General features: G+C 41.0%; 1 protein-coding gene across 4 annotated transcripts; it reads left to right on the top strand.

Annotated features, from left to right (window-relative positions):
* Nucleotides 1–975: 975 nt before the first annotated feature.
* On the top strand, nt 976–25296 carry fkbp15b (FKBP prolyl isomerase family member 15b). Of its 4 annotated transcripts, none has more exons than XM_088009147.1 (28): nt 976–1134; nt 3202–3305; nt 3394–3460; nt 3615–3684; nt 3770–3844; nt 3963–4061; nt 5031–5180; nt 5258–5326; nt 6598–6741; nt 6840–6979; nt 7072–7120; nt 7207–7323; nt 8118–8202; nt 8295–8395; nt 8483–8552; nt 8763–8872; nt 8970–9068; nt 9157–9251; nt 10082–10184; nt 13041–13212; nt 14089–14225; nt 15037–15192; nt 15321–15473; nt 15590–15703; nt 17279–17386; nt 20144–20763; nt 24514–24622; nt 24716–25296. In XM_088009147.1, exons 1-28 carry the CDS (start codon nt 1085–1087, stop codon nt 24791–24793), a joined length of 3444 nt encoding a protein of 1147 aa, XP_087865273.1. In that variant the 5' UTR covers nt 976–1084; the 3' UTR covers nt 24794–25296. The 4 variants fall into 4 exon arrangements, with proteins under 4 accessions (XP_087865273.1, XP_087865272.1, XP_087865271.1 ...); XM_088009146.1 differs by having other exon boundaries at nt 7204–7323; XM_088009145.1 differs by having other exon boundaries at nt 3391–3460.
* Nucleotides 25297–27198: the final 1902 nt, after the last annotated feature.

Raw genomic sequence — 27198 nt, 5'->3', positions numbered from 1 at the left:
AGAACAATTACACAGCCCTGCAGAATGCAAAGTACGAAGGCTGGTATGTGGCTTTCACCAGGAAGGGGAGGCCCATCAAAGCCTGCAGGACAAGGCAGAACCAGAGAGAGGTCCATTTCATCAAGAGACTCCACATGGGCCCGCCTCACTTCCCCAACACGGACCAAAGCAAATTTGAGTTCATCCGATTTCCGCCCACAGGTCGAGCAAAGCGGAACCGGAAATCACATTCCTCTGAGTAACGATCAGCCAAAGCAGTGGACTGGCTCAAGCTGTGAGAAAGGAACAAACAGAAGCAGTTTTATTTTTGTATATTTTTGATATTTGTGACTTAAATGTCATAAAAGTAAAATAATAATTCTGTAAAATGATTGTGTAAATATTGACAGAGAATAAAGCTAATGAATTATATTTATGTATGTGTTGGCCAGTGGGGACAGCTGAGATTGTTTACATTGACTTCTTTCATGTCAAATGTTCACCAGGATTTTGCTTCTAGTTAAAAACTCTACACACAAATGATGAGTCAGCAATTAATCAGTGGACAGAAAATTAATCAGCATAAATATGATTTAATTTATTATTACTACATGCTCAATTTTTTTGCTTGAATGAAGTTTAAATCATAGACAGAATTTCTGTACTGTTTAAGAGACTTTATGATGATTTGACAATTCTGTTATTTTTAGCTTGGTACTGCTGGGTTGAACCAGATTATTTACTAAGTTTAATTCAGTGTACTTACCATGCCCAATGTCTGAGTCAATAGAATAGAAATATCCTTTACTGTCCCACAGTGGGGAAATTCAAGTGCAACAGCAGCATCAAAGTATGTAGATTCGCAACAAAGTGACCTTATTTAATCTTCTTTGTTGGCTAAATCTTTCTGAAAAGCACAGCCTCGGGAGCTTGAAGGTCTATGGCGCCCTCTTGCGACAGCCCCTGTTAGGTGCTATCTGAAGAGGGGTCAGGTGGAAAGTCAGCTGACTTCACACCAAACAGGAAAGGGAAGTGACCAACCAGTCATGGTAATATAGCTAAGTCGTTTGTTTTTCTTGATAAGAGAAGAGTTCAAAGTTAAAAGATGTTCGGCGGGGAAGATGAAGACGGAGATTTTCTGTCCCCCACAGGAGGGTGAGTTTGTTCAATTGAATTCTTCTGTCGTTCTGTAGCCTGCGAGCTAATTAGCTTAGCATCACTTGGTGACTTGCTGTTGTCCAGAGAACAACGCTAATCTAAACCGCAGTTCTTAGGTTTATTAATCTGCACAACTCACTCGTTCTTTAAAGTTCTGCTTTTTGGTGACACCTTTAACTGCCTCACACCGAGTCAACTAAAATACTTCAGCTAATGATGAAGATGGACTTGATCTAAATTTGTGAAGATGATAAAAAAATAACTTTTTTTCCCCTGAGAAAGTTATAAAATATTTTCAGAAATTTTCATGTAGTGTAATATAGGTCAGATCATACTGGTTTTAGATTAATTAAGGAAGCTCGAACGCTAAAATTGCATTACATGTGTAAAATAGAGGGGTTTTTTTGAAAAACAGGGTTTATAGAATATGAAATCAGTGCACGTTTGAGTCGTTGAACTACTCCTCCTTAAAAACATTAAGATATGCCTTTTGTGTCTTTGTTTTTGCAAATGGAGCAAAAGATTCCTTGATCACAAGCAGTTTTAAAGTCTCTATAGTTATTCCAGTTCAGATTAGACTATCTTAAGTTAATTAGATTCACCAGGAGAGCTGATCTGAGGTGGTCCAGGCTGCTGTGAAACAGCCCTTTACTCAAGTGCAAAACGACAAAGTGAATGGAATTGGATGCTAAACTGAGCATTCATTCTCTATGGTAGATGAGTGATCACCTGGCCTCGGCCTCAGTGACTGTGATCTGCCATGTAGTGATCATGACTGAGGGCCTTTCAGCCTTGCTGTGGCCCTCAGGTCACAGATAATAAGTGCTGCAATCCTTTTGTTATGAGACAGGCCAACTTGCTATAAATACACCTCCCCTTTCAGCCATCAGACACTCAGTTACAGCTTTGCCACATTCTCAGACATGCATAGGGCCGGGCTTTCAGCATGACCACTGTCAGCCAGTGGATTTCCAGCTCTGAAAGAGGGGGAGTGTTTTTTCCCAAACTAATTCCTTTCACATGCGACTTGTTAGTAGAATAAAGGAGAAAGGCTCTGCTGTAGCCCGAGTCTGCTCAGCTTAGACCCGGCTCTACAGCTGCAGCGCTCCACTCCTTTCTTGCGATGCTGTTGAATCTCCCACTGCGGTGGCAGCCCTGGACCAAAGCACTGGAGCAGAACAGCCCGAAGATTCTGGCTCACACATGCAAACGGGCTGTCCCTCCTCACCCCTCGTCTTCTTTACCACCGGGGTTGAGGCCCTCAGGACATTCAACATGTCTGTTCTGGGAGACACCAATGATTACCAGTGGAAGGAGTTCCAGGGGTTAGTATGAGGCGTTCACTATTTGCTGGGTCATCAGGCAGAAGAGCAATGACACAGATGAAAGTTTTAGTCCGTTGTGGGACTCAATAACATTTTTTTTTATCAAATTAATTGTGAGGATCTGTGTGTAATCAATTAATTGCAATTTCATCACACTATATATCAGCAAAATAAGCAAGATTTTCAATTCCAAAGCCCTTTTTACTGTTAAATTCTTGAATAAATAGACGTGAGTTCAACAACAGAGATATTTGTAGCTTTTAATCTGTTCTAGACATTCAGCTTTCCAGTGTTTCAGGAACTCCAGATCATTCCTGGAACGTCTTCAGACATGTGGACTGTGGACGCTGATGTCTGTGCTGCTGCTGCTGCATGTTTAGCATTGAGATGCTATTTTAGGCTGGAATAGCTTTACTGACAGGGTAACTCCTTTTAATATAACTTGACACTACCATAATCTCAACAAAAATTGGGACACTGGAACAAAAATGAACTGGTTGCAGTTAGTGGTACCTGCTTCCTGCTTTTGGTCTGTAATAGGAAGAAGTGGATTTTCTTACTATTAATCATGAACAGAAAAGCTACAGGAGCATGTTTTTACTTTCTATTTGTGTCAAAGGTTGGGTTTTCATCCTCTGACCATTACAGTGAAGAATAGAAAGAACAGTCCACGGCAGTTTATGCATTTCTTAATAAAAGTATCCATGTTTAGAAATTTCTCACATTTTTGTTTCCATAGAGCCAAGCTGGCTTCCCTTTTTGGACTAGACCAGGAATCCAGTCAAGGAAATGAGTCCTTCCAGTACACAGCCCCCAAACAGCCCAGGAAGACCACCGCTCAGGGTAAGACCAGAGGAACAAACACCTCAGTATGTGTATGATGCGTGATATGGAGGCTGCACTGACGCTGTCCTTTTCATCCTTGCAGCAGCAGAGAGCCAGAAGCAGCCTGCAGGACCTGCAGTCCTACTGGCCTCAGCAGTTCAGGCATTTAAATAGTCAGTTTAACCATCTCTAAGTAGCTCATGCTTTCTTTTTAAGTCTCTTTTGAAATGCTTTGAAATAGTAGAAATATTTAATTCTCTAATTAAAATGAGAGCTCACCAAATCCTCCCTCTTTACGTTCTTTTCTGCTGCTCCTGTCTCATCCAGTATTAATGGACAATACATGAAGCAGGGCAAGCTGGGGGCAGCTGTGCTGGGCAACCACACTACTAAAGAGGTTGGCCTTGATCTCAGTCACTCCTTTGAGATTATTGGTGGGACTTCTTGTTTTAATAATTTTCTTTTTTTTTTTTTTTTTGTAGTACAAGCTTCTGCTGTATTTGAGCCAACAGAAACAAGTGACTGCTGCCAGGATTCATGTGGGCTTTATTTTTACGGTCAGTAGCATCATGAAAGACGAGCAAGCATAGAATCAGTTATGAACTTCTGGCGTTTTAACATGTTTCCTTTCAGAAAGACGTAAACGTGGTGTCATATGTTGTTCTTGTCTTGTAGGTACAGCTAAACAACTACTGCACTTTTTATGATGACCAGAGGCAGAACTGGTCACTGATGTTTGATTCAGAGAAAAATGCATCAGACTTCTGCAAAGAGGTGAGCAACACAGAGTGAGCGCCCAATCTCAGTTCCTGTAGAGCAGTGTTTCCCAGCGCCGCTCCTTCAGACACACCATCCCACATGTTTTAGACGTTTACCTGCTTCAGTTCACCTGATTTCAGGTGGTGACTGGTAACAGCCTTTGCCGAACTGTAATTATCTGGACCAGGTGTGTTACAGCAGGGAAACCTCTGAAACATGCAGAGCAGAGGGCCTTAAGCACCGGGATGATTACTGCACTAAACTGTTATTTCAAGTCTCCTGGTTTTTCCAAGAGAGACAAGCCCACAGCATCACAGGTTCTCCACTGAGCTTAAACCTGCAGGAAGTGCATTTTATGAAAATGTTTTTTTTTTTTACATATTTGTTAAAACTGTCCTGACAGTTTCATATGCGAAATAATCTTTGAACAAAATCCAACTCCTCTGCCTCCCCCTGGTGGTCCTACAGAAATCTGTAGAAATACTCAGCTCTGTCAGAAATGTCCAATCAGAGCCAGGAGGAGGGTCTTAGCTCTGTCAATCATGCTCGTGTACGTGCTGCTGACACCCTGCCCCTTGCACTACAGCTCCTTTCTTCACAGCAGAGTCTGCTGTGAATGCTCAGGCTAGTTAGCCTAGCCACCTTGCCATGGATAAATGGTTTTCCTGTAACCTCAGGTTACAAGATGCCACTAGCCATGTGGCATCTTGTACATCTTGTACTCGCTGTGCTGAGGAGGGGTGTGAGCATACCTGCTCTAAAGCTATTTTCACCTAATTTCTGAGGACATGCTATGAGTCATAGGATATGATGGTTTATGTGTACAGTACTACAAATCATAAACAGTACAGTCTGCCACTCCTGTGATCAACACAACAAGTAAGCAAGCTGTTTATACTGGCAGCTCAAGGACGTCTTTTTTTCACAGTTGTAAGTCTTTTTTTCAACGTATAAAATGATTCAGTGTTTGTTTTTGATTCCTAGGTGTGTCTAGCCAAAGCAAACAGTTCATCCTCTCTGGAGTCTGTGGTGACTCAGGATGTGATTCTTGGTGAGGGTCAAGCAGTGGAGACTGGAGACTCCATGGAGGTGGTGTACACGGGCTGGCTGCTGCAGAACCACGCCATCGGACAGGTGGCGCTCTAAAACCTTTTCAGCACGCACCGATGCAGTGGTTGATTGAACTGACTGGCAATGGTGTTTGCTTTCAGATGTTTGATTCCAACCAGAACAAAGACAAGCTGCTGCGACTAAAACTTGGGGCTGGGAAAGTAATCAAGGTGAGTCGACACAAAGTCAGGTAGGATAGTAATAACAGTTGTTGTTCAGTTGTAATAAACCATGCAATGTGAGGAATTAGGTGTGCATGATATGGATTAAAGTTTTATCTCGATAACGTATAGTACTATTGTGATAACAATTGAAGTGATTATAAGAACTATTACTTTTTTTGGTCAGCTGTATGAATCATTGCACCACAAATACAAATACTGCTCTTAAAAAACATCAAATCAATCAATCAGCTTTTACTATAAGGTAGATTTGGTTGCAGTAAGGTGAGTCGGCTTTCTTGTCAGTCAAGAAACTTTACAAGAATAGACACACCATAAACAAAGCTATAACATGATTATCACCATAAATAAACAATATACAATAAATGCTGAGTTTTACAAGGAATTATCAATAACCATTAGATATCCAATAATTCCAGTTTTCAGTAAATATTTCAACCATTGTGACGTTCTAGCCCACAGGTTCAGATTCAGTTTTTCCGTTCTCTGATGGATCTGTATCAAAGAGTCCAGTTTACTGAACACATGCATTAGTGTAAATAACATCTAACTGAACAGAAAGCACCTCTTATCTTAATATCCATAACTTTATTTTTCTTTTGAAAGACCTCAGGCATCTTGCTAATCACTATCCAATGGACTAAAATGAATCATGGGTTTGTTACAGACAGATGGATAAAAAATCCTATTCCATTCCCACGTAGTTGCCTGTTGATCTTTTTCTGATTTTTAATACCTTACAAGTATTTCAAATGGCTAACATTAAGCCCTCCTCACTCAGTACAAACTTCCACACTAAAGACACCTTGTAAGAAAGAAACCTGCAGCTCCTAACCAACTCATGAAGGCAGGAGCTGCTTAAAGATGACATAAAGCATCAGTTCTGTCATCTGACTTTTAACATCATCATTTTACTGGGTTCTGATTTCAGTGAGCCCTGATTTCAGTGAGCCCTGATTTCAGTGAGCCCTGATTTCAGTGAGCCCTGATTTCAGTGAGCCCACTTTTAATGACTGGAAGCTGCCATCTTTGTAGTTCAGGTGGCTTTGCTGGTGAATAGTCCTAATGCTGAATTTAAGGTTACAAATCCACATTCCTAAAACCTGAAGAGAAAAATCATTAACATCTAAATAAAATGAAGACATAAAGGATTCCACAGGTTGATCTGTGGAGAATGGCATCAATTGGCCTAAGTGTTCATCAGCATGTCATGTTTCTCCAGCTGATTTGTTCTCTTCCTGTGGTGAATGTGTGGACAGGGATGGGAGGAAGGAATGCTGGGGATGAAGAAAGCCGGCCGTCGTCTCATCATCATCCCACCCAGCCTGGCTTATGGAGCCAAGGGCGTTCCCAACCGAGTTCCAGCTAACAGCACGCTAATCTTTGAAGTGGAGCTGCGGCGGGTATTACGTTATGCCTCACTTGTTTCAGTAGCTCCACAACCGCTCTGCTTGGTCCCTCATGTTGAACTTTGAAGATGCTTATGAAGCTCGTCTCGCAGGTGAAGTTTTCCAAAGACAGTGGTTCTGACCAGGCCAGTGCCAGCTCCAGAGAATCTGCTGCTCCCTCCCCAGCTCCGTCTCCAGCCCCCAGTGTAGAAAGTCTGACCTCAGAACCTTCATCAGCTTCGGGGAAACCAGGGTGAGACTTGGCTGCAGCGAATGAGGCATCAACATCAACTTTTATATTACTTTGTTGTAACTGATTTTATCCTTGGTTTGTTTTTTCCCAAGAGAGCCGCCACTGAGAGCCAAGTCCAACTCTCTGACCGAGCAACTGGGGGTAGAAAACCTCACTGCATTCAACTTTTAGAATCTTTAATTACTGTGAAGTTTTGCTGAATAAAAATTGTTCCGTTTGAACAGCAGAACCCAGACGCCACTAAAGCCAAGCTGATTTCCCGCATGGCGAAGATGGGGCAGCCCATGCTGCCCTTTCTGACTGGAGCTGCAGGCCAGCCTGAATCTAGTGACTCTGAGCTGGAGGTTGGTACTTACAGCCATTCTGCTGGTGGTTACGGCCGTCACCATAGCAACCTTTACTGGATCATCAAAACCATCAGCGTCCCTTTGTAATGTTGTGTGGTGCTTAGAGCGGCAACCAACAACAATTTTATTAATCACTTATTCTATTGGTTAATCATAAAAATAATTGATTAATTGGTAAACAAATTGGCACATTCTGCAGATTTTTCATCTGCACTTCACTTAAGCCTTTTTTATACATATTAAAAATGTAAATAAACAATTAAATTCTTTTTTTTAATTAATAAAATAAGTATTTTGTTGCCTAAAATGCAGTAACAGCATTCCTTTAGTGAATGATTAATAATTTGTACCAAAGGCTGCATCTGCAGCTAAAAACATTTCTAACCTCAGAGGATAAAAAGCCCTTACTGCTTGACTTAACATCAGATGAGTAGAGGGCTAATCTGTTGACTATTTTTGGATTAACTAATTCATAATTTATAAATAAACTAACTCTATGCCACTTGAAGAGTTCTGGGTAGAACCTATTTACAGAAAAAAAATGTTTTTATTACCTTATATGCAAAACGTATATTTTTGGAAAACAAATAGTTTTATTTGCTCTGAGTGTTTTTCTTTCAACAAATGTCCCTTTATAAAAGGTAAATTGCTTAAATGATTAATGGACTTTAGCATTTAATGATTAGCGGATTGTTGAAGTTTTTGACAATTAATCAATTCAGAATAATAAATCAGATGAATAGTTTCAGTCTCAGCTGTGTGTTTCTTTGTTCTTTCATCTTCATCTCCAGGATACCAGCATCAGCAGAGTGAAGGATGGTCCTGCAGCTCCCCCTGTGGGGCCCATCACAGCTGCTGCTCCAGCTTCTGCCCACGGTGAGCTTCCTTCTTCTGCTCCTTGCAGGTGGCCAAGATTCATCTCCCTGCACATCAGAATCATCTATCTAACAGCAGTATTTCCCCTGCAGCCCATCCTCTTCCTCACACAGCTCCGTCGTCTGCCTTGCTTCCCGTCATTCCTTCAGTCGGCCCGTATCCTGGGCTGCCAGCTAGCAGCCATGCTTTCCAGGTGATGTTTGCTCACATCTATCAACAAAATCCTATAACTAAACAGAAGCTAGTCTGATAATAATGTTTGAAAACCTCCCACCCACAGACGTCTGCAGCTCCGACTCAGATGCAGGCCATCGGCCAGGTCTACGCGCCTCAAACTGTCCCATACATGGGTAAGAGAGCTCACCATGTTTATCTGGACTGATTCAGACTGGAGCAAAGTGCTGCTTGTAGCTAACTGTCTGGCCTTAAAGGATCTTGACATTTAGGGAGCAGGTTTGTGTTTCATGAAGGAAAAAGTAGACCTCTGTAGTTTATTGACATTACAATTTCAGTAAGTCAGCCAAAACCACCTTGATGCGACTGATTAGTTTGATTTCCAGGTTCTGGGGAGTTGACTAACTTCTTGATGACGGAGGCTCGGCAGCACAACACGGAGATCAGGTTATCCATAGGAAAAGTAGCAGATAAGGTGGATCAACTAGCCTCCAAGGTACGAACCTGTTATAATTATAGTTTCTTGTTTGATTTTTTTGTTTGTTTGTTTGTTTATCAAGTTAATATTTGGCTTTTTCCCCCCACTCTAACAGATTAGTGATCTTGAAAAGCAGGGAACTCAGACTGTTGGTGTTTCTGGTATGACGATGGAAACCTCAATGATTGTGCACAATATCAGCCGGATTGTTCAGGTACACGCATGCAGAGGTCTTTTGTTTTTTATTTGACCATGTTTTATATATTCTTGATTTGCTCTGATGGCTCACATTTTGGTTTTAGGAAAATGAATCTTTGAAAAAGGAAATGTTTGAGAAGAGCACTCGTATTGAGGAGCAGAACCGTAAGATCGGGGATCTCATCAACCAGAACCAGAAGTGAGTCTCAGAGGGTGAAATAGACTCAGGTTTGAGTCACACTGTCCCAGATTTCCTTTGGAGAACATCTCGATTAAAATTAATTTAATAGAATTAAACACATACTAAGACATTAAACTGCCTTTAAAAATATGCTGCAAACTCAGTTAATATATATATAAAAAACATTGAACATTAAAAATAAATTGTAAATGGCTTGTACTTGTATGTTGTATTCTTAGACTAAGATGGGCTGAGTAAACACAAAAGGCAATTTTCAAATGATAATTTAATTAATTTACTCATTCTGGTCACAACAGAACTTAGAACAGCATCTAAAGCTTTGCAAGTCTCACCAACCTCTGTTATAATCAGAGTTCATGATTCAACAATAGAAAAGAGACTCGGGAGGGGAGGGGGGGGGGATGGGAGAGCTCTAAGACCAGAACCACTGATGACCACAGAGGCCTACTGTCATTTTTTCCATGAACACCTTGATGATCCTCAAGGCTCCTGCGAAAATATCCTCTGGACTGGTCAGCAGAAGACATTCATTTCATTACGTCTGACTTGATCTTTAATTCAGAGCAATCTAAAGCACACCAGATGGTCCAACTCTAGATGAGGACTTCTGGAGTGGCCTTGCCAAAGACTCTGAACATTTTGTTCATGCTTTAAAGCCCCCCACTGTGGAAAAGTTCAAGCAATTCTGTAAAGGAGAGTGGGCCAGAATTCCTCCACAGCAATGTGGAGGGGCATATTTGGGTGGGATTATGTTGCTCAAAGAATTTCTGGGAAAGATTACATTTGTGCAATCAGTATAATGTGGTGCCTGATGTTTGGTTTGCCAGATACATGGAGCAGAGCCACCAGCTGCTGGAGCAGAGGAACGACTCCCTCAAGTCCTCCAGTGAACATAACCAGGCCAGGCTGCTGCAGGCCGAGCAGGACAAGGTGAGAGTCGGTGCTCCTCCCACATAATTGGTGCAAATATCCCTGATATCTGTGGGAGTCGTTGGCGTTTTCAGACAGCCTGAGGAACAAACCTTCTCTGTGGCAGCTCAAACTGTACATGTTCTGTGTATGAGAAGGAACGTGTTACGATATGTAAAATCTTGTTCGTGTGAATACAGAGTTCACACAGACAAGATTTTAATATTACTTTGAACATTTTAAAATCAAACTTATGCTGCAAATTTTTTTTAACTTTTGTCACAAAGTGATGTTTTTCTTTTTGCATGGCCTGCCGTACATTTACCATTTCCTTGTTGCTGCTGATATGGTGTACCTGTGTTACTGTGATGTTGCCCAACGTACGTCTACCCATTGGTTGTTAGAACGATGCTTTCAGCACCTGAAGAATTTGCAGTTCTTGCATGTTGTTTGTGTCTTTGTCACTCTGTTGCCATTTATCAACCCCAAAAAACTGCCAAAAAAGCAATTTAAGGATAGTTAAGGTTCTGACCACACTAGCAGACCCTCAGATCCACATCATGTTAGCAGTTACACTTGTCGTTGTCCTCCATTGGTGGTGGTGTCCGCTGTAACAGGATTTCACTGAAGAGTCTGCTGAGGTGCAATCTTTTGTACACAGAGAAAAGGAAGGGGGCAAGGACATACCACTGGGGGGCGCCATTGCTGATGATTCTGGGTTGATGGGTTTGATGGGAGTGAAGGTCAAACTGAATTCCACAAACGCCATCCTGGAGTACGTCCCCGGGAGTTGACTGCATCATCTGTCAACCCATTTCTAATTCAGATCCTTCAACACCAGTTGCTCAGAGAATTTCATAACTACAGACGTCATGCCAACAGGTCTGTAGTCGTCTAAACCCATAATGAAGCATTTGCTGGGGACCAGGACGATGGTGCAGTGTTTGAAGCTGGACGGAACCTCACACAGGTCCAGAGACTTGATAAAAATCTGAACAGTGGACTGTTGTCAGTTCGTCTATTGCCAACCAGGATAGGACTCGCTCTAAATAAACCGGGATGATGGGATTGTTGCAGTTTTTCTGATAAAAAGGTGAAAGCCTGGCTTTGCTTAAAAGAAGCTGACATTTCAGAACAGCAGTTTTAACAGCAGCTTAATCTTCCTCTGTCTGTGCTTCTAAAAATATTCAAATCCTGTGCATACTTAGTCTGCCACTGTCAGAGGGAATTGTGCTGACATCCTTTAGTCGTTTTGCATCTACAGTATTTACAGTGCCTTACAAAAATATTCATACTGTTTGAACCTTTTCACATTTTGTCATGTTACAGCCACAAATGTCCGTGTTTTTTATTGGGGTTTTATGTGATTCATCAACACAAAGTAGGGCAGAACTGTTAAGTCTCAAAGGTGTCATTTTATAAAGCCCCTTTACCTAAATATATTAGAAGGTCCGTCCAACCCCCTAACCCAGTCATGGGCTGCGCCCCACACTTTAAGAACCACTGCCCTGGCACGCCATCCCCACCATTAAGAATGTGGGCCAAGCAAAGCTGTTGAAGCAAACTGTGACTATGGTAAAGGTTCACCTTCCAGCAAAACAAGCTGAAACATCCAAGCAGAACTACTATAAAATGGTTTAGATGGAATTATTTTCATGTTCTAGAATGGCCCTGTCAAAGTCCAGGCTGATGCAATTGAAATTATATTGTAAGACTTGCAGTTTGATATTCACTGACATGCTCCGTCCAGTCAATCTCTGTTTGAGAGCATTGAACCATGGGTAAAATGTCATTTTCTAGTTGTGGAAAGACTTCTAGCAGGGGAAATGGTTCATACATATGATTATCTGTTAATATTAAGAGTTGAACTGGTTGAAAACTGATGCATGCAGAACTCACAAGATATTGTAAAATAAATGGGAAAACCTTGTCTTGTCCTTCTACTTCACAATTGGCAGTACTTTGTTGATCTGTCACAAAAATATTAAAATTCATAGAAGTTTGTGGGTATAATGTTATAAAATCTGAAGTTTCAAGGCGTGTGAAAGCTTTAGCAAAGTGCTAGCCTTGCTGATGCTACTATCCATTGACTGCTCTCTCTTCCCAGCAGCGTGCTCGGCCACTGGACCGTGGCTCCGGCCAGGTGAGCCCGCTTCTCAGTGTTCTGCCACCAGACTGGGGTCAACTAGCGCTTAGAAAATAAACCAAAAGAAAAACCAAATGTGACAGTTTAACTCTGAATGTAATAAGTTTTTGTTAAAGGGCCAGTATTATGAAAAAATACCCTTTTCACTTATACTTCATTTTATTTATTCCCTCATTAAAGTATACATGGAGTGTTTTCTTCATTCTTTCATGCATGTCTGAGAAATTCTGGAATCTCCATGGAAACCATACAAACATCTGGGTGGACGTAGCATTTCTTTTAAGGTATATTTGATGTATATAGCATTTTTATAGCAACTGAAGGTAAAATTGTTATTTGATTGTGCTATAAAATGGCACATTCATTTTATAGCACAATGCCTGGAAAATACATAATGGCGCCCTTTTAAATGGACACCATCCGTTGCTTTGGTCAGAGTTATTTATCTAGACTCCAGCTGTAAAGAACAACCTAATTAGTGGTACAGACTATTTGACCCCATTCTCTTTGCTGCCACTGGATCATCCTCCTCACATCATCCTCATCGTCACTTTAACAAGATTTTCTTCTGGTTTCTCATTTTCCATCAGTTCAGCCGTTGGCCATTTTCCTCCCACAGGAATGATCGCCAGTCGTCACTCACCCAGGCTTCTCACCAGTCTGTTGTCTCTGGAAGTTTCCCTCCATTCAAACAGCTTACCTTCCTCCTCCACTTTCTCCATCTGAACTAGGTCCGTCTGACAGAGGAGCTGGCTTCCTCCACAGCTCGGGTCTCCCAGCTGCAGCTGGAAGCTTCAGCTCACCAGCAGAAAGCTTCAAAGCTGCAGGGTGAACTCAGCTCAGCGCTGGAGGACAGAGAGAGCCGTTGCCAGCGCATCACTGCCCTGGAAGCCCAGCTGGAAGGTCTGGACAACTGGAAAGAATGGCATTTCAAGCCTCATTGCATCTATTAAGGCTTTACTGTTGATTAGTTGCACTCAGTGTTGCTAGTTCCAGTGGTGGGAGCGGTCAGATACAATATCAGATGGTAGAGAAAGCTAAGAAAACTACCTGCAAGAGAATTGGATCATTTCAATGTTTTGCACAATTTATTCAGAGGAAAGATAAAACTTAATACACAAGGCAATCAGTTCTACTGTTAAAAACAGGTGGTGTGTTTAGGAACATAATACCTGAACAAAACATAAACTATGCTGTCAATGTCCATCTGGAATAAATGCCTCATGAGTCGGGGCCTGGGGGGGGACAACCAGAAAATGGCTGCTTAAATTCTGCTCATCATTTCTTCATATTCATATTTTTCCCAATAGAGCTGATTACAAACAGTCTCAAAAATTCCAATAAAATTGAATTAAGCTTAAAAAAAAAACTGCATCATGTGATCAGGACAGAGAGAGTCACTAAAATCAGGCAGTGTGCTCGGACTGCACCACAGATTCCAATCCGCAGAACTTAAAAGAACAACATTGCATGTTTTTTTTTTTTGTTTTTTTTTTTTTACATTCTTTTATTTTTCTTGCCAGACTTGAATAATTTCACAGTTGAAGGAGGGTTAAACCATGCTGATAGGACTCGATCAGAATCTGGAAGAAAGTATGAAATTAATTCATGAGCATGGAAAATGTCATGTCCAGTTTGAGTAAAAAGTGACACACAGCTGACTTAGGAGTCCTGCTTTCCTTCAGGACTTCTGAGTGTGTTCTGCTGATGATGACTGCAGATCAAACACCACCGCATGTTCCAGATCCAATGGACTCTTTTTGTGTTGTGGACTTTCAGAACTGAAGGAGGCTGCAGAGCGGGTTCAGAACCAGTACCGCTCAGAGAAGCAACGACGCAAAGAGATGGAGCTGAGAGTCGGCGCTGTGGAAGAGGAATTACAGGACCTGAAGTCTGATAAAGAGAACCTGGGAAGAGTATGTCCAGCTCATGTTTGTCTCAGTGAAAGCAGACAGGAATAACAATCCTCCAATTAATGCCATCAGCTTCCAGTAATTGTCCTAATGTACATTCAATATGTTCCCAAGTAGGAGAGGTTAGTACTTTGGTTAGGCAATATGTCTTCAAAATAACATTTCAGATTTTTTTCATACCAGCTGTAATTTTATTAGGTTTTTTTCCCCTTTCTTTTCTTGGAAAAAAAAAATAGAAATGACTGAAAATATTTTCAAAACGTGGCTTTTATTTCAATCATCCTTTCTGTGAGTTGTACAGTGGAATCCTGGGTCTATTAATATTTTACTTTAATTTTGGGAATTTTTGTCATATTAGCAGAATAAGGATGTAATTTTACAAGACAAAATTTCTTAAAATTATGAGAAAAAATGTTGTGTAGAGGGACAAATCTTTGATAATTTCCAGGATCACTGTGAGCAGCTCAGTTTGTGAAGTCCTTTCTTTGAAATTGACTCAGTTGTTTGCATGATCGTCTCAAAGTTCTGCTACTTACAACAATTTAATTATTAAATATTATCTGTAAAATATATACCAAAGTATACCTTCACAAAATGCTCAGCATTCCTCATCATTCTCATAAAATTACTTTTTTTTCTTCTTGTATTACAATAAAATTGTGCATTGGTAAAAAGAAAACCAAATTTTTCCCAAAATTTCTCCAAAGATTTAAAAGCATGGACTTATCGCCCAGTCGTGTAACACCAACTTGTTTCAGGCTGGAGTTTTGGAGATGGGCCATTCTGGTGAGTGCTTTGCTTCCTTCATGTTCAGGCTCTAGCTGAGAGGAAGAAGAAGTGGCAGGCGGAGCGTCAGCATCGGGATGAGGAGGTGGAGGAGCTGCGGAGGAGCAGCCAGCAGGAGCTGGACAGCCTGCGAGCTCAGCTACGTAAAGCCAGGACCTGCAGCGACTCGGCGGCCTCTGAGCAGGTACGTCCTGGAGGAGGATCTGGATGAATAGCGAGCCTGAGGGGAACCGTCGGCGGGACCAATGCTTTCAGGTGACCAAAATGCTTCCACTACATTGTTCCACTAAGATGTCCTGATTTATGTCTCAGCTGTCGCAGCTGCAGGCGGAGCTGGAGGAAGAATGGAGGAAGAAGAGTGAGCAGATGTTGGCCGTAGCTAAAGAGCAGCACCGCAGAGAGCTGTCTGAGTTAGTGGAGAGCAAGGAAGCGCTTCAGGATCAGCTAACTCGACTGCAAGAAAAGGTGCACATCATATCTTTGATGCAGCAATGCTGTTAACAGATAGTTGGCTTTGCTGTTAAATCTCTGAAACTTGGCAGTTCCTGATTATCTTTCATATCTGTGTGTTCCTATGAAAGTACTCAGCCTTGGAGCAGCATGGAGGCTCTGTGAAGGAACAGCTGGAAAGACAAGTGTCTGAACTGGAGAGGACTGTGGAAGAGCAGCAGAGTTCAAAGGACACAGCAGCAGAGGTGAGGAGTCCTAAACGACAGAACGAACGAAGCAAACCAGAGTTCCCTGCAGGTTTACAGCTGCTCCGACTTCTGTCCTGATGAGACATCCATAAAGGGCTCCACAATGTGTCGCTGCCTTCTAGTTTCCAAAAAATAATATTTCAACAAAGACTGTGGGTGTTAACAGGTGGTTTTTGATTTGAACTCACTTCCGACTTAATTTGTTTGAAAAAATATATTCTTTATTTCTTATAAAAAATTAGCAACAAAATAATTACCAAAAATGTCCTACAACTTAGCCAAGAACAAAAGTAAACTTAATGTGACGTTTCAAGTACGAAAAAGTGGAAAGTGGTCAAAAAATCATTTACAAAAACACACCAAACTTTTGCCAAACAATGCCTCCACCAAGCACCCGGAGTGTTTTTAATTACTGAAATTAATGGGAGGGTCTAACCAATTACCAACATAATCTAATCAATTCAAATATACAAATTAATTACAGATTTTGGATCTAAACTAACTTAAATAAATTCTAACTTCCCAAAATAGAAAACTAAATTAGTAGAAATTACAATTTGTAAACTTTACATAAATGGCCACAACACAATGATTCTCTGTAAAACCATCCACTAATGAAAATCCTACAGGATTCAGAGGATTCACTGACTATTGCTGCTTTCTTCCATCTCTAAACTGCAGATCACCGCTAGCTGTGTTTCCATTAAAAATGTGTGCAAAGATTATTTTGCTACTGTTCAAAAAGCACAATTTTGCTATTGTGTTTTCCATTTCATGTGTAATGGAAATTTTGCATTTCCATTACACATGAAATGCAATTAAAATCACATGTGAATAAGTCTGTTCATGTGATGCGTCATTAAAAATTATGATGGAGACGGATGTAAACTGTCATGAGATGTATATCTATATTTCAGCCACGGCATTAGAGCTCATCAGAGAAGATCAGGCGTCTTATTCAGGTGTTGGAGTGACAAGCCCCTTATACTAGTGAGTGGCTACATATATAAGCTGCATCTTGGGAAAACTGTAGTGTCTAATTTCACAGAAGAGCTATGGATCACCACTCTGGAATGGCAAAATTAATGTTTGATGAAATGTGCAATGCTGAGAGAAGAGTTTAACTTGGAAATAAATTCTTGTTTAAGCGAGAGAAATTTCTCGTTGGAACGGGATATAAAACTTGCCTCTTGAATTTATTTCTAAGTTGTGTCAGTTAAGCGCTGCTGTAGTGAGTGCTCTAGTGGAGCCAAATAGCCTAGTGCCTGCAAATAAGTGCATTGCTGCTGGATACAAACAAACAGGTGTTCTAATTGCAGTTTTGTGAACCACGCAAGCTGGAGAAACCACCCCTTGTTGGTGCAAAAACATAGAATTAAAAAATGTGAGTTTACTTGAAATTTGCTTGTTTCCGATTAAGCAAACTTAGTTCCATAATTTCAATTGGTGCAATTGTGTGGTCAATGGGAATGCAGCTATATAAAGCATACTTTATTTAGATGAAGGCCTGTGAGTTGAAGTACGTTAAATTGTCAGGTTATGGAGCTGAACATGAGGTTTGTGTTACTGCAGGTGAAACGAGTGATGAATGGAGTGTTTCACTCCCTCAGAGCAGAGTTTGACCTCAGTGAGTCCTACAGTGGCCAGACTGTGCTGGGGGTCATCGTTGCCACTATTAAGGTAAACCTTCACTCTAATCTACTAACAAAGATTTTCTGTTGGTCTAAAGTGATGGTGGAATGAAACAGACACATTGAAATCAGTTCATACTCCATCCAGATCATTTTCTCTGATATGAACAAAGTTAGGCAAACTAGAACTTATTGGTTTATTTCAGAAAGACTGGAGAAGTAAAATCTACCTATTCTATTTTTTAATTTCTATGATGAGATATGAGGTGTTATTTTTGGCAATCTGGTTCACACTAATTTTTAACACAATGTTTTGTGGTGGTACTGTGATAATGATTATTTTTTTAGGCAACTGTATGGCTGTGAATACATGGCACAGCAATGAGAGCAGCACAAATACTGGTCTTGAGAACCATTCCCATTTTAACCTGTTTGTCGCGAGAGGACCCAAATTTGGGTCCTCTGCGCTTGCCGCAACAAGATCGATTGAAAAAACATGCTATACATTTATCAATATAGGCATATTGCATATCCACAGATCGGGAAAAAGCTCTTCTAAATGATACAAACAATATTTTCTACATCAACAACACCCAGCCTGAACACGAAGTAGCTTGATAAAACGAAACGTAATTAGATGCTAACGAGGCTAACGAGGCATACACAGTAAAAAATGCAACAGTGAAAGAGCGACTATTCCCAAAGCCCACAAACTATCAATCAGAATAAAGCCGAAGCTCTGCCGTTTCCAACAATACCAGAATCACCACGCTACGTGCAAAACTCACTGAACCAGCAGCTGAAGAAGAAAAAAAGAAATCGCTAATTTCACAAAGCGAAAAACATAAATTCAGTCCTACCTTTGCTGTTTTGTGGTCATAATCCTTATTAGACTAAATATTTCCACTTGGTTCGATAATCCATTTTCCCTAAGTCCATCTCATACTGTTTTCGGCTCTGCCCAGAGCCTCTTCCGCCTCCTGGGCTTCCATATAAAAATGTAGAGGTGAACTCCGTCAATGCACGTCGCATGCGTTTCCCGTCCTCTAATTGGTGAATGGCTTTAGCTTCCGTATTAATGTCAACGCCCTCGGATTCTATTGGCTCTGACGGTTCGAAAGACGTGTCAATCATCAAAATTGGCCAATGGGATCCCGAGAAACCGCCCCGCGTAAGTTTGAATATCTGTATTGAGAACTGCATGGTTTTACGCGCAGAGCGCAGACTAGAGACTCCAGGAGGAAATTTTTTTTCAAAGGAACCCCCAAAAACAATTATTAGATGTAATTACTTATCTATGACAAGTAATCATTTATTCTATGATAAGAATAAATAATTGAAACAGAACCTACAGAAAAAAAACCGAGAAAGTTCAAATGGCACAAATTGTGCCAAAATGGCTAATTTGGAAGGTCCGCCTAGATTTTTATCAAGTAGTACCTCTCTAAAACTCATGTGATTCACTTTCTTTCCATGAAACTTGGCACAGTAAAAGGTCAGATTGTGTACTGTTGTTTACTACATCCAAAACATGTAGTAAACATGCTTTGAAAGGAATCTTCATATATTGAACTGGTTTTTTTTAGGCGGAAATAGATATTTTGCTTAATTTCTGCTGTGTATCATATTAATTCACTTTCCTCAGTAACAGGCAGGGTGGGTTTTAGAGCTGTAACATATTCTCTAGAGTCTTGCCTTTATTTTGATACCAAAACAATTAAAATAAACTCTGTAGTTCTTGAGATACATTCAATTCATTTTGGGCATGTATTTTCAACCATATTTCTCAAAAAGAGGCCTAGAGATGAAGAGAGCCAGTTAAAGAAATGGGTAACACTTTATTTGAAAGGGGTTGAATAAGACTGACATGACACTGTCATAAAAACCTGTCATGAACATGAATAAGCCTTCATGAATATTTATGACTGTTGTCATAAAGCGTCATTCGGTAAATTATGACATTTTTAATACAAAGTTGACATTATTCAAAATGTCTTTGTTATGACAACTTGACATTAACCAAGAAATCATTACTGATATAAATTTACTGATTGCACTTTAAAAATGAGGTAACTTTATGTTATTAAAGGTAAAGTTTAAACAGTAATGATTTCTTGGTTAATGTCAAGTTGTCATAACAAAGACATTTTGAATAATGTCAACTTTGTATTAAAAATGTCATAATTTACCGAATGACGCTTTATGACAACAGTCATAAATATTCATGAAGGCTTATTCATGTTCATGACATGTGTTATGTCATGTTTATGACAGTGTCGTGACAGTCTTATTCACCCCCCTTCAAATAAAGTGTTACCAAGAAATGTAATTTATATGACAAAACTACATTGAATCAAATTTTCAAATTCACTATTTACTCATGTTCTTGTGGAGCAAACAGTGGGAAAAAAACGGTAAAAAAAACGAAACATTTTTGATGTCCGTTTTTTTTTTTTTTTTGTCAAGATTAAAACACAACAAATGATGATAACTAATGTGAAAAATCCCCACTCCCAGTTCACAGTCCTTACCAGTTGGTGGCAGTAATGCTCCATTGAGTTGTTTGCCAACTGCAATTAAACAAGTAGAAGAAGAAGAACAAATCACAGCCGCAGACCTAACAGGGTCAAGCTATGACCACTTAACCTTTACAAATTTAAGAACAAAGAAGTTCTCTTAGATCCCTACAGATGTCTCATATTTCAGAGCAAACTACCTAATCTGTCAACTCGAGGGCTAACCAAATGTAATTATTGTATGAGTGAAACCTTCTTTCCTTCATAATGGCTGATTGATGGTTTTTCAGAATGTAACGCTGCAGCTGCTCAGTGGCGCGGATTGCTCCTCTCTGAAACCGGATAACAAGGAAGAGGACGATAAAGACGATGAAGGGGAGGATGGGAAGCAACTGGAGCACAGCTCTCATGTCCATGTGAACGGGGAACAGGAAGTGAAAGAGGAAGAGACTGTAGAGGAGGAACATGTGGCCAATGCAGATCATCACCAAGACAACAAGGTCCAGATGGTTCAGAAGGTGAAACCAGAGCCGGTATCTACATCTGAGACGTCCAGCCAGGTGGAGGACTCAGAGACTCCGGACACTCTGGACCTCCATCTAGCTTCCAGTGCTGAGCCTGCATCCCAGCATCAAGAACCAGAACCTGCAGTCCAGCAGCACCAGGAGCAGCCGGCTGCCTCTGAGTCATGTACTAAAGAATCAGAGGTGAACCAGTGTGTGGGTGCTGATACTAAACCTGATGAAAGCCCTCTACCTGAAGAAGAGGAGGAGGCTGCAAGGAGCAGTGAGGTGGAAGACGAAGATCAGGTCGGAGAAACACCTGCTGCTCCTCCGAAAGGATTTGGACCCCCAACTAACCCACCTCCACCTCCAACTGTTGAACAGAACAGCTCTGCAGACGACAGAAGGTGAGTTCTGGCGGCTTTGTCCGATCTCTATGCCCAGAAGTCCTTCGTTACCACAGTCCTAGTCTAAGCCACTTATGGAAAACCACGGACCAGTGTTGTGGTCAAGACCACCTAACCCGAGACCAAGACAAGACCAAGACCAGAGTGTATCGAGACCGAGACAAGACCAAGACTTTTGGGGTCCGAGACCAAGTCAAGACCAAGACCGAGGGGAGTCGAGACCGAGTCAAGACCAAGACCAGCGGCCCGCGCTACATGACACAATAAAATGTAAAATATGATCGAAATTGCTTCTCAAAATAATCTGAAAGATCCATATTACCATAAAACACCTAGATATTAAATACTTAATACATTTTACTAATATTAAATATTCCATTTATGTGCTAAAAAGTGTGATGGTCTCGTGCCATCCCTAAAAACATAACGCCCTGGGCATTTGCCCATATTGCTCATATAAGAAACCACCACTGTCTGCACCATTAAACATAGCAATTGAGGCAATGCCCTTGACGGTAAATAATGCTCAACCATGAACACTGACCAAGGAGCAACAAGCAAGAAGTAACCAAACAGAAGGCGCTCATCGTGACTGTTTTCACTCTCTATCCCAGTACATGAAGCCAGGTAGTCTGACACCATGGCAGACATTACAGCTGCCACTTTGAACAAAAACAATCAAAGAGCAATGTGCATGCTCTGCATGCTCTTTCGTTCTTGTGTTTTAGTTATTTGTTAATTTAAATATTAACGTACATAATAAAATAAAATAATGATGCAGTGTACACAGAGCATTACAAGAACAAAGAACGGGTGTTCTGTCAGGTCAGATCGTCATATGCTTAACACGAACTCACGGTGTTTTGTCAGATCAGCATACGTTGTCAGATAGTCGTACGCTTAGCTCAGACATGCATACGCTGTCATTACCATATGATTTTATTTAATCAGCAACATAGAATCATGACGTAGATCATCATACACTTGGTTATTAACAGTTGTATGGCATCCAGCTGCAGCCAGACCTACTTTAAATACACTTTGAAACCACGACAACGCATGTATATCCATCTAGTTATCACATTATGTCATATTAGAAACAATTTAATTACTTATTTTCGTCATAACTTGTTGCGTATACTGACAACTACACTGACGGTCGGACTTAATGCGCATGCGCTGGCATGGTACTCACTGCATGTATGCTATTCTGACAGCGTATGGCTATGTGATAGAACACCTGCTATATCTGTCAGACACGTCATTACCATAAGATTTTATTTAATCAACAACATAGAATCATGACGTAGATCGTCATACACTTTGTTATTAATAGTTGTATGGCATCCTGACTTAGCGGTTAAGCGTGTGTTGTAGCTGACTCCAGCTGCAGCCAGACCCTGCTTTAAATACACTTTGAAACCATGACAACACATGTATATCTATATAGTTATCATTGAAAACAATTTAATGACTTATGTTCATCATAACTTGCTGCGTATGGTGAACTGACAACTCCTCTGACGGTCGGACTTCTTAATGCTTAATGCATGTATGCTATCTTGACAGCATATGGCTATCTGACAGAACAACGGCTCTCAGTGAGTGACACTCCAGTCCTATCTAATAAGTAAAGAGCCGTGGAGAAGAATCGACTGTTTCTGAATGTCACATCACTATATTGCAGACTTTTGGACATAGCGTTGTCCCATATATGCGACAAGTCAGTCAACACCTCCGCACAATAATTCAGCACAGTGAGTGATAACATTTTTCATCACAATGCTTATGTGTCTCTATACAGCTAGCTTGCTAACATCACGTCAACGGAGCTTACCTTCTTTGAGCTACTTTTCTAAGTGACGAAAAAAGTTAGACGTTGTCCCCACCGTCTGTGAAAGCGAAGCGCTGCTGAGTTAGCTGTGGCCATCGGATTTCTTACTATTTATGCAGCGCTATTATATTACTGACGATTAGACAAACATTTTCTGCCGCTGAGAGGAAACCACTGCGCGTGTCCTGGAGTGCCGCGCGTGAGTGAAAGGTGGGGAAGGGAGGGGGAGGGAGAGTAAAAGGTGGGGAGGGCAGGGGGGAGTAACAGAAACACGTGGTTGCTTGGATTTTAATTGGTGCGTTTTGCATCCACTGAAAACAAAGATGTTAACAAAGTGGACAGAATGCTGTACGTTTAGTGATATTTTCACAGTTGCGGTCTGGACTGGTCTTGAAATAAAATGCCGAGTCCTCAGCGCCCGAGACCGAGACAAGACCGAGACCAAATGCGGTCGAGTCCGAGACGAGACCGAGACCATCAAAAAATGGTCTTAAGACCAAGACCAACTTCGAGTACCACAACACTGCCACGGACTAGTTGGAGGATGCTGGGTCTCACTAAGATAGAGGTATAGGTAATACACACCCACACGCACGCACGCACGCGCGCGCACACACACACACAATGTAGCTGAGACATATAGTAATGATAGCATCCTTTTGGGTCCAGATATAGAATCCAAGTTGTGATGACAGTGAAGTCAGAAAACCTCTCTACCAAACTTGAGGGAATGTGTTTGTTTGGGTCTTCTCAGAAAACCTTCATCTCCCATAGCAACAAAAAGATCTCCTCACATGATATGTGCTCCTCATTTACAATCCAGTGACTTCCTGAATAAACAGCAAAGTTAGATTACTTATCCTGAAGTAACCTATAGGTCAAGGGTCATAAATATCCTTACCTCACCTGAAGCCTCTGATAAAAGCTGTCTATGGTCACTTATTAACCTTAGTACTTTGTTAATTCACCTGGTTTTCCTTCTGGAAGGTTCTCCTCTCTCCACAGAGGAACCCTGAAGCTCTAACAGAGTGACCATCAGGTGTTGGTCTCCTCCCTTACTAAAGCCACAACCCCACCCTCCCAGCCCTGCTCCCCCCTCCCCCCTCCCAGAAGAGTCCTGTTGCTTCCAAACATCTTCTACTGAGGCCGCTGAGCCTCCATCATTGCGTCCAGAGCAGCAGAAATGTTTCTGGATCTTTCTCAAGATTTGTGCCTCAAGATCATCTCGTCTCTGAGGTCTAGAGACAATTCCTCTGACTTCATGCTTGGTGTTTGACCTCTGACCTGCACTGTTAACTGTGGGACTTCTTATGGGCTTCTCTGAGTCATTTAAAATCAAGTCCAATTAACTGAATTGACCACAGGTGGACTCCATTTAAGCTACATACATCACAAGGATGATCAGTGGAAATGGCTCAATTTTGAGCTTCATTTCAAAAGGCTGTGAATACCTCTACAAATGGAACTTCTTAGTTTTCTATTTTTCATAAACTTGCCAAAAACCACAAATTCTGCCAAAACCACATTGTCTTAGCGGGGTAATTGTATGTAGAAATTTGAGGGGAGAGACGGAAAAAAATGAGGGAAGATTTAAAACAATTTGCAATAAAGCTGGAACAAAAGAAAATGTATCATTTCTGGATATATATCTCCGTGTCTATTCATTTTTGAGATTCTAAAATTCATTGCAACCCTTGTTTCCTGTAATCATTCCAATTTGGCAGAAGAATTTTCCACACAAATCATTAAAAGCCCAGATAGGGAACAATATTCATGCAGAGATTGAAGGAATCCTCTGACCTCAGCTGACCATGTCTTTCCTCCTGTTAACTGACTCTCACAGAGCTAATTGTTCTCTAAGTTCCTTTTATCCAGGTGAAGTGTTCCGTCTCACCCTCTCTCTGCTGCTCTCTCAGTCTGACTGCAGGATCAAAACAGGAAAATGGAGAAGAATCCTTTTTCCAGACCACGCCACCTGCCAAGCCCCCTGCTTCTGCAAACGAAGAGGAAGAGGAGGATGACATGGTGAGGAAGGACAGATCTTCTTAACCTTTTGTCTTTAATGTCTCCAAGACTCCCAGGAGAAAAAGACTTTGTTTTCTTCTTTATTTTGTCCAGAGCTTAAAGGGCCGTCCGCCGCCGGCGCCTCTGTTCGGTGAGGATGATGAAGATGATGATCTGGACTGGTTGAGCTGACTTCACAGTCCTGTCCTCGTTCCCAAAGCCAGAATCAGCCGTGATTGTAGATATGATGAGACGCTGTACCGATGGACTGAGCGGAGCAGGCGTCGCGTCTCTGTGGTTCAGCTGCTGCCTCAGAAGCCCTGGTTCTGGTCCACAAAACACTTCAGAAAACAATCAAATCCCTTTATTTAATTCTTACAGAAATTGTTGAGTATCTTCTTTTTCACATAGCACTGACCAGATCGGATTATTTTTTTAATCAGCATCAATGACCTTCCCAGTGTTTTAAACAACAGTGACAATACAGTTTTTAAGAACAGAACTTTTACAGTTTTACTAACAACAGTTTCACGTCAGAAAGATTCGCCCTCTTGGATTGTTTTTGAATGTTAAACTCTTCCTTGTGAGCATTTTCATAATGGAGACTTCAGGAATTTAACTACTGGATGTCACCCTTCTGATTGTTTGGTAAGCCCGTCTTTCCAAAATGTCATTAAATGATTCCTACAATACAAGTTTTTATTATTTTTTCCAACAGCTTTTAAGAATGTTATAAGTTCAAAATAACATTTAGTCAGGTGCAGCTAAATATACAGTGCTGTGTTTCAAAAAATACTGGGTCTCCCATCCAGATCATTAAATCTGCTCCACTTGACTTTGGAGACCCCCACATGGCTTTAAGGGAAGCTCTAGTCCAGCCTTATCTGGGTTTTCTTCAACAGCTTTTCTCATTGCCTCTCCCCCATAAAGCTCTGACCAGCAAAGAGATTCTGTAGAGTTTCTCCATCTCAGCTTAATCCTTAATTAGCCAATATCTAATAAGACCATAGTAAAAGCACAAAACACAGTTCTTGTATGACCAGAGTCAGAACCAGCTGTTTTTCTTTCTATCTTCATTATATCCATGGATGGGTTTGGATACCATCCGTAGATGGATCCAGTTAACCCATGCACAGAGAAAATCCACATCTTTGAAGATTTCTAAGACTTTTAGGTTCTGTTGGGAGAAAATACCAAAACAATCTGTTCTGATGACTGTAGTTGCTTCTCATGACTTGTGTTTCAGGATCTAAAGTAATTATTGATTTTTGTCTAATTATTGTTAATTTCTCTGTGCCTGACCAAAACGGCTAAATTGTGAAACAGCTTGGTTGAGACTGGCTCTCCAGGAGTTTGGTGAATTCAAGTGCTTTTTTTTTCTCTGTAGCCCTAATTCCTGAAGTAGAGACTAAGTTGATGCCATGTTAGTTTCACTGAAGTAAAGCCTCATCTCAGCTGGAGAGCTGTGACTTGTATCATCCTTTTTCTTTTTCCCCATTAATTTCACAACAATCTTAAGTCCTTGGGGTGCTGTGATGGCGCAGGGGTTTAGCACAACCCACATAAGGAGGCCTAAGTCTTTCCCTTTCTCTTATTACCCTCTTTCCTCTCAATTCACAATCAAATAAAGGTCACAAGAGCCAATAAAACCTTTTAAAAAAACAATCTTAAGTCTAAACTCTTAAGTCCCCCAACATCCACATACACCACATTTCAATTTGGTATTACTAAACTAACATTGCCACATCTAAAGTTGCTACTCTACAGCATCACTCCTACAGGGGGATGTCTGTAAGATTCATGTAGCAACACACGGAAGGAAAAATCAAAGAGAAGTAATCGTCAGAGACCAGGATTAAGTGAATTTCACTAATACTCCAGACATGATGATGGGAAGACCAAGACGCCTCCTGAGGACAAACACAGTAGATGCTAAGAAAAACAAATATTTAGATTAATTTTTAAACTGCATATTTGAAGTAAACAAATGTAACATAATTTTGCAGTTTATCAAAGGGCATACAGAAGATCTGTTTCTCATTGATGTGACCCTTGTGTGTGATTTTAGCCATTTAAAGGGCCAGTGTTATGTAAAATCAACTTTTTTTTACCGCTACATCACATTGTTATTCCCCCCATCAAAAACAAGCCTGGAGTGTCGTCTTTATTCTTCCATGCATATTTGAGAAATCTTTTAATCCCCATGGCAACCTTTCAACTTAAAATGACAGGGTGGACCAGAGTGGACCTAGCTCCTCCTCAGAATGAATGTAACATAGTTACTTAAATGTGCTATTAAATGTCTCTGTGTGCCTGGAAGACACACAGTACTGCCCCTTTAAGTAGGGATAAATGTGGGGGCAGTGCACCAGTTGTCCTGTGGCAGAAAGGTCCTGACTTTGACTAGTCTTTAGGTCTGGGTCCTTTCTGTATGAGTTCCTCTCACACCTCAATAAAACATGGCTGGAAGCTATAGTGACACTCTGTGGAAAATTTCCCCTGGATTGTTAGTCTGCAATACAATCTGGTAGAGTGAAAGTGGATGAAGACTGAAGTCAGCAAGTGAGACAGGAGCCTACCGTGTTCGACCTCAGGCT

This window comes from Poecilia mexicana, unplaced genomic scaffold, assembly GCF_051168715.1.
Source record: "Poecilia mexicana isolate PSO_F unplaced genomic scaffold, ASM5116871v1 scaffold_9, whole genome shotgun sequence".
Lineage (NCBI taxonomy): Eukaryota > Metazoa > Chordata > Actinopteri > Cyprinodontiformes > Poeciliidae > Poecilia > Poecilia mexicana.
Note: the sequence above shows the minus strand (reverse complement) of the source record. Positions and strands in the feature narration are given on the sequence as shown.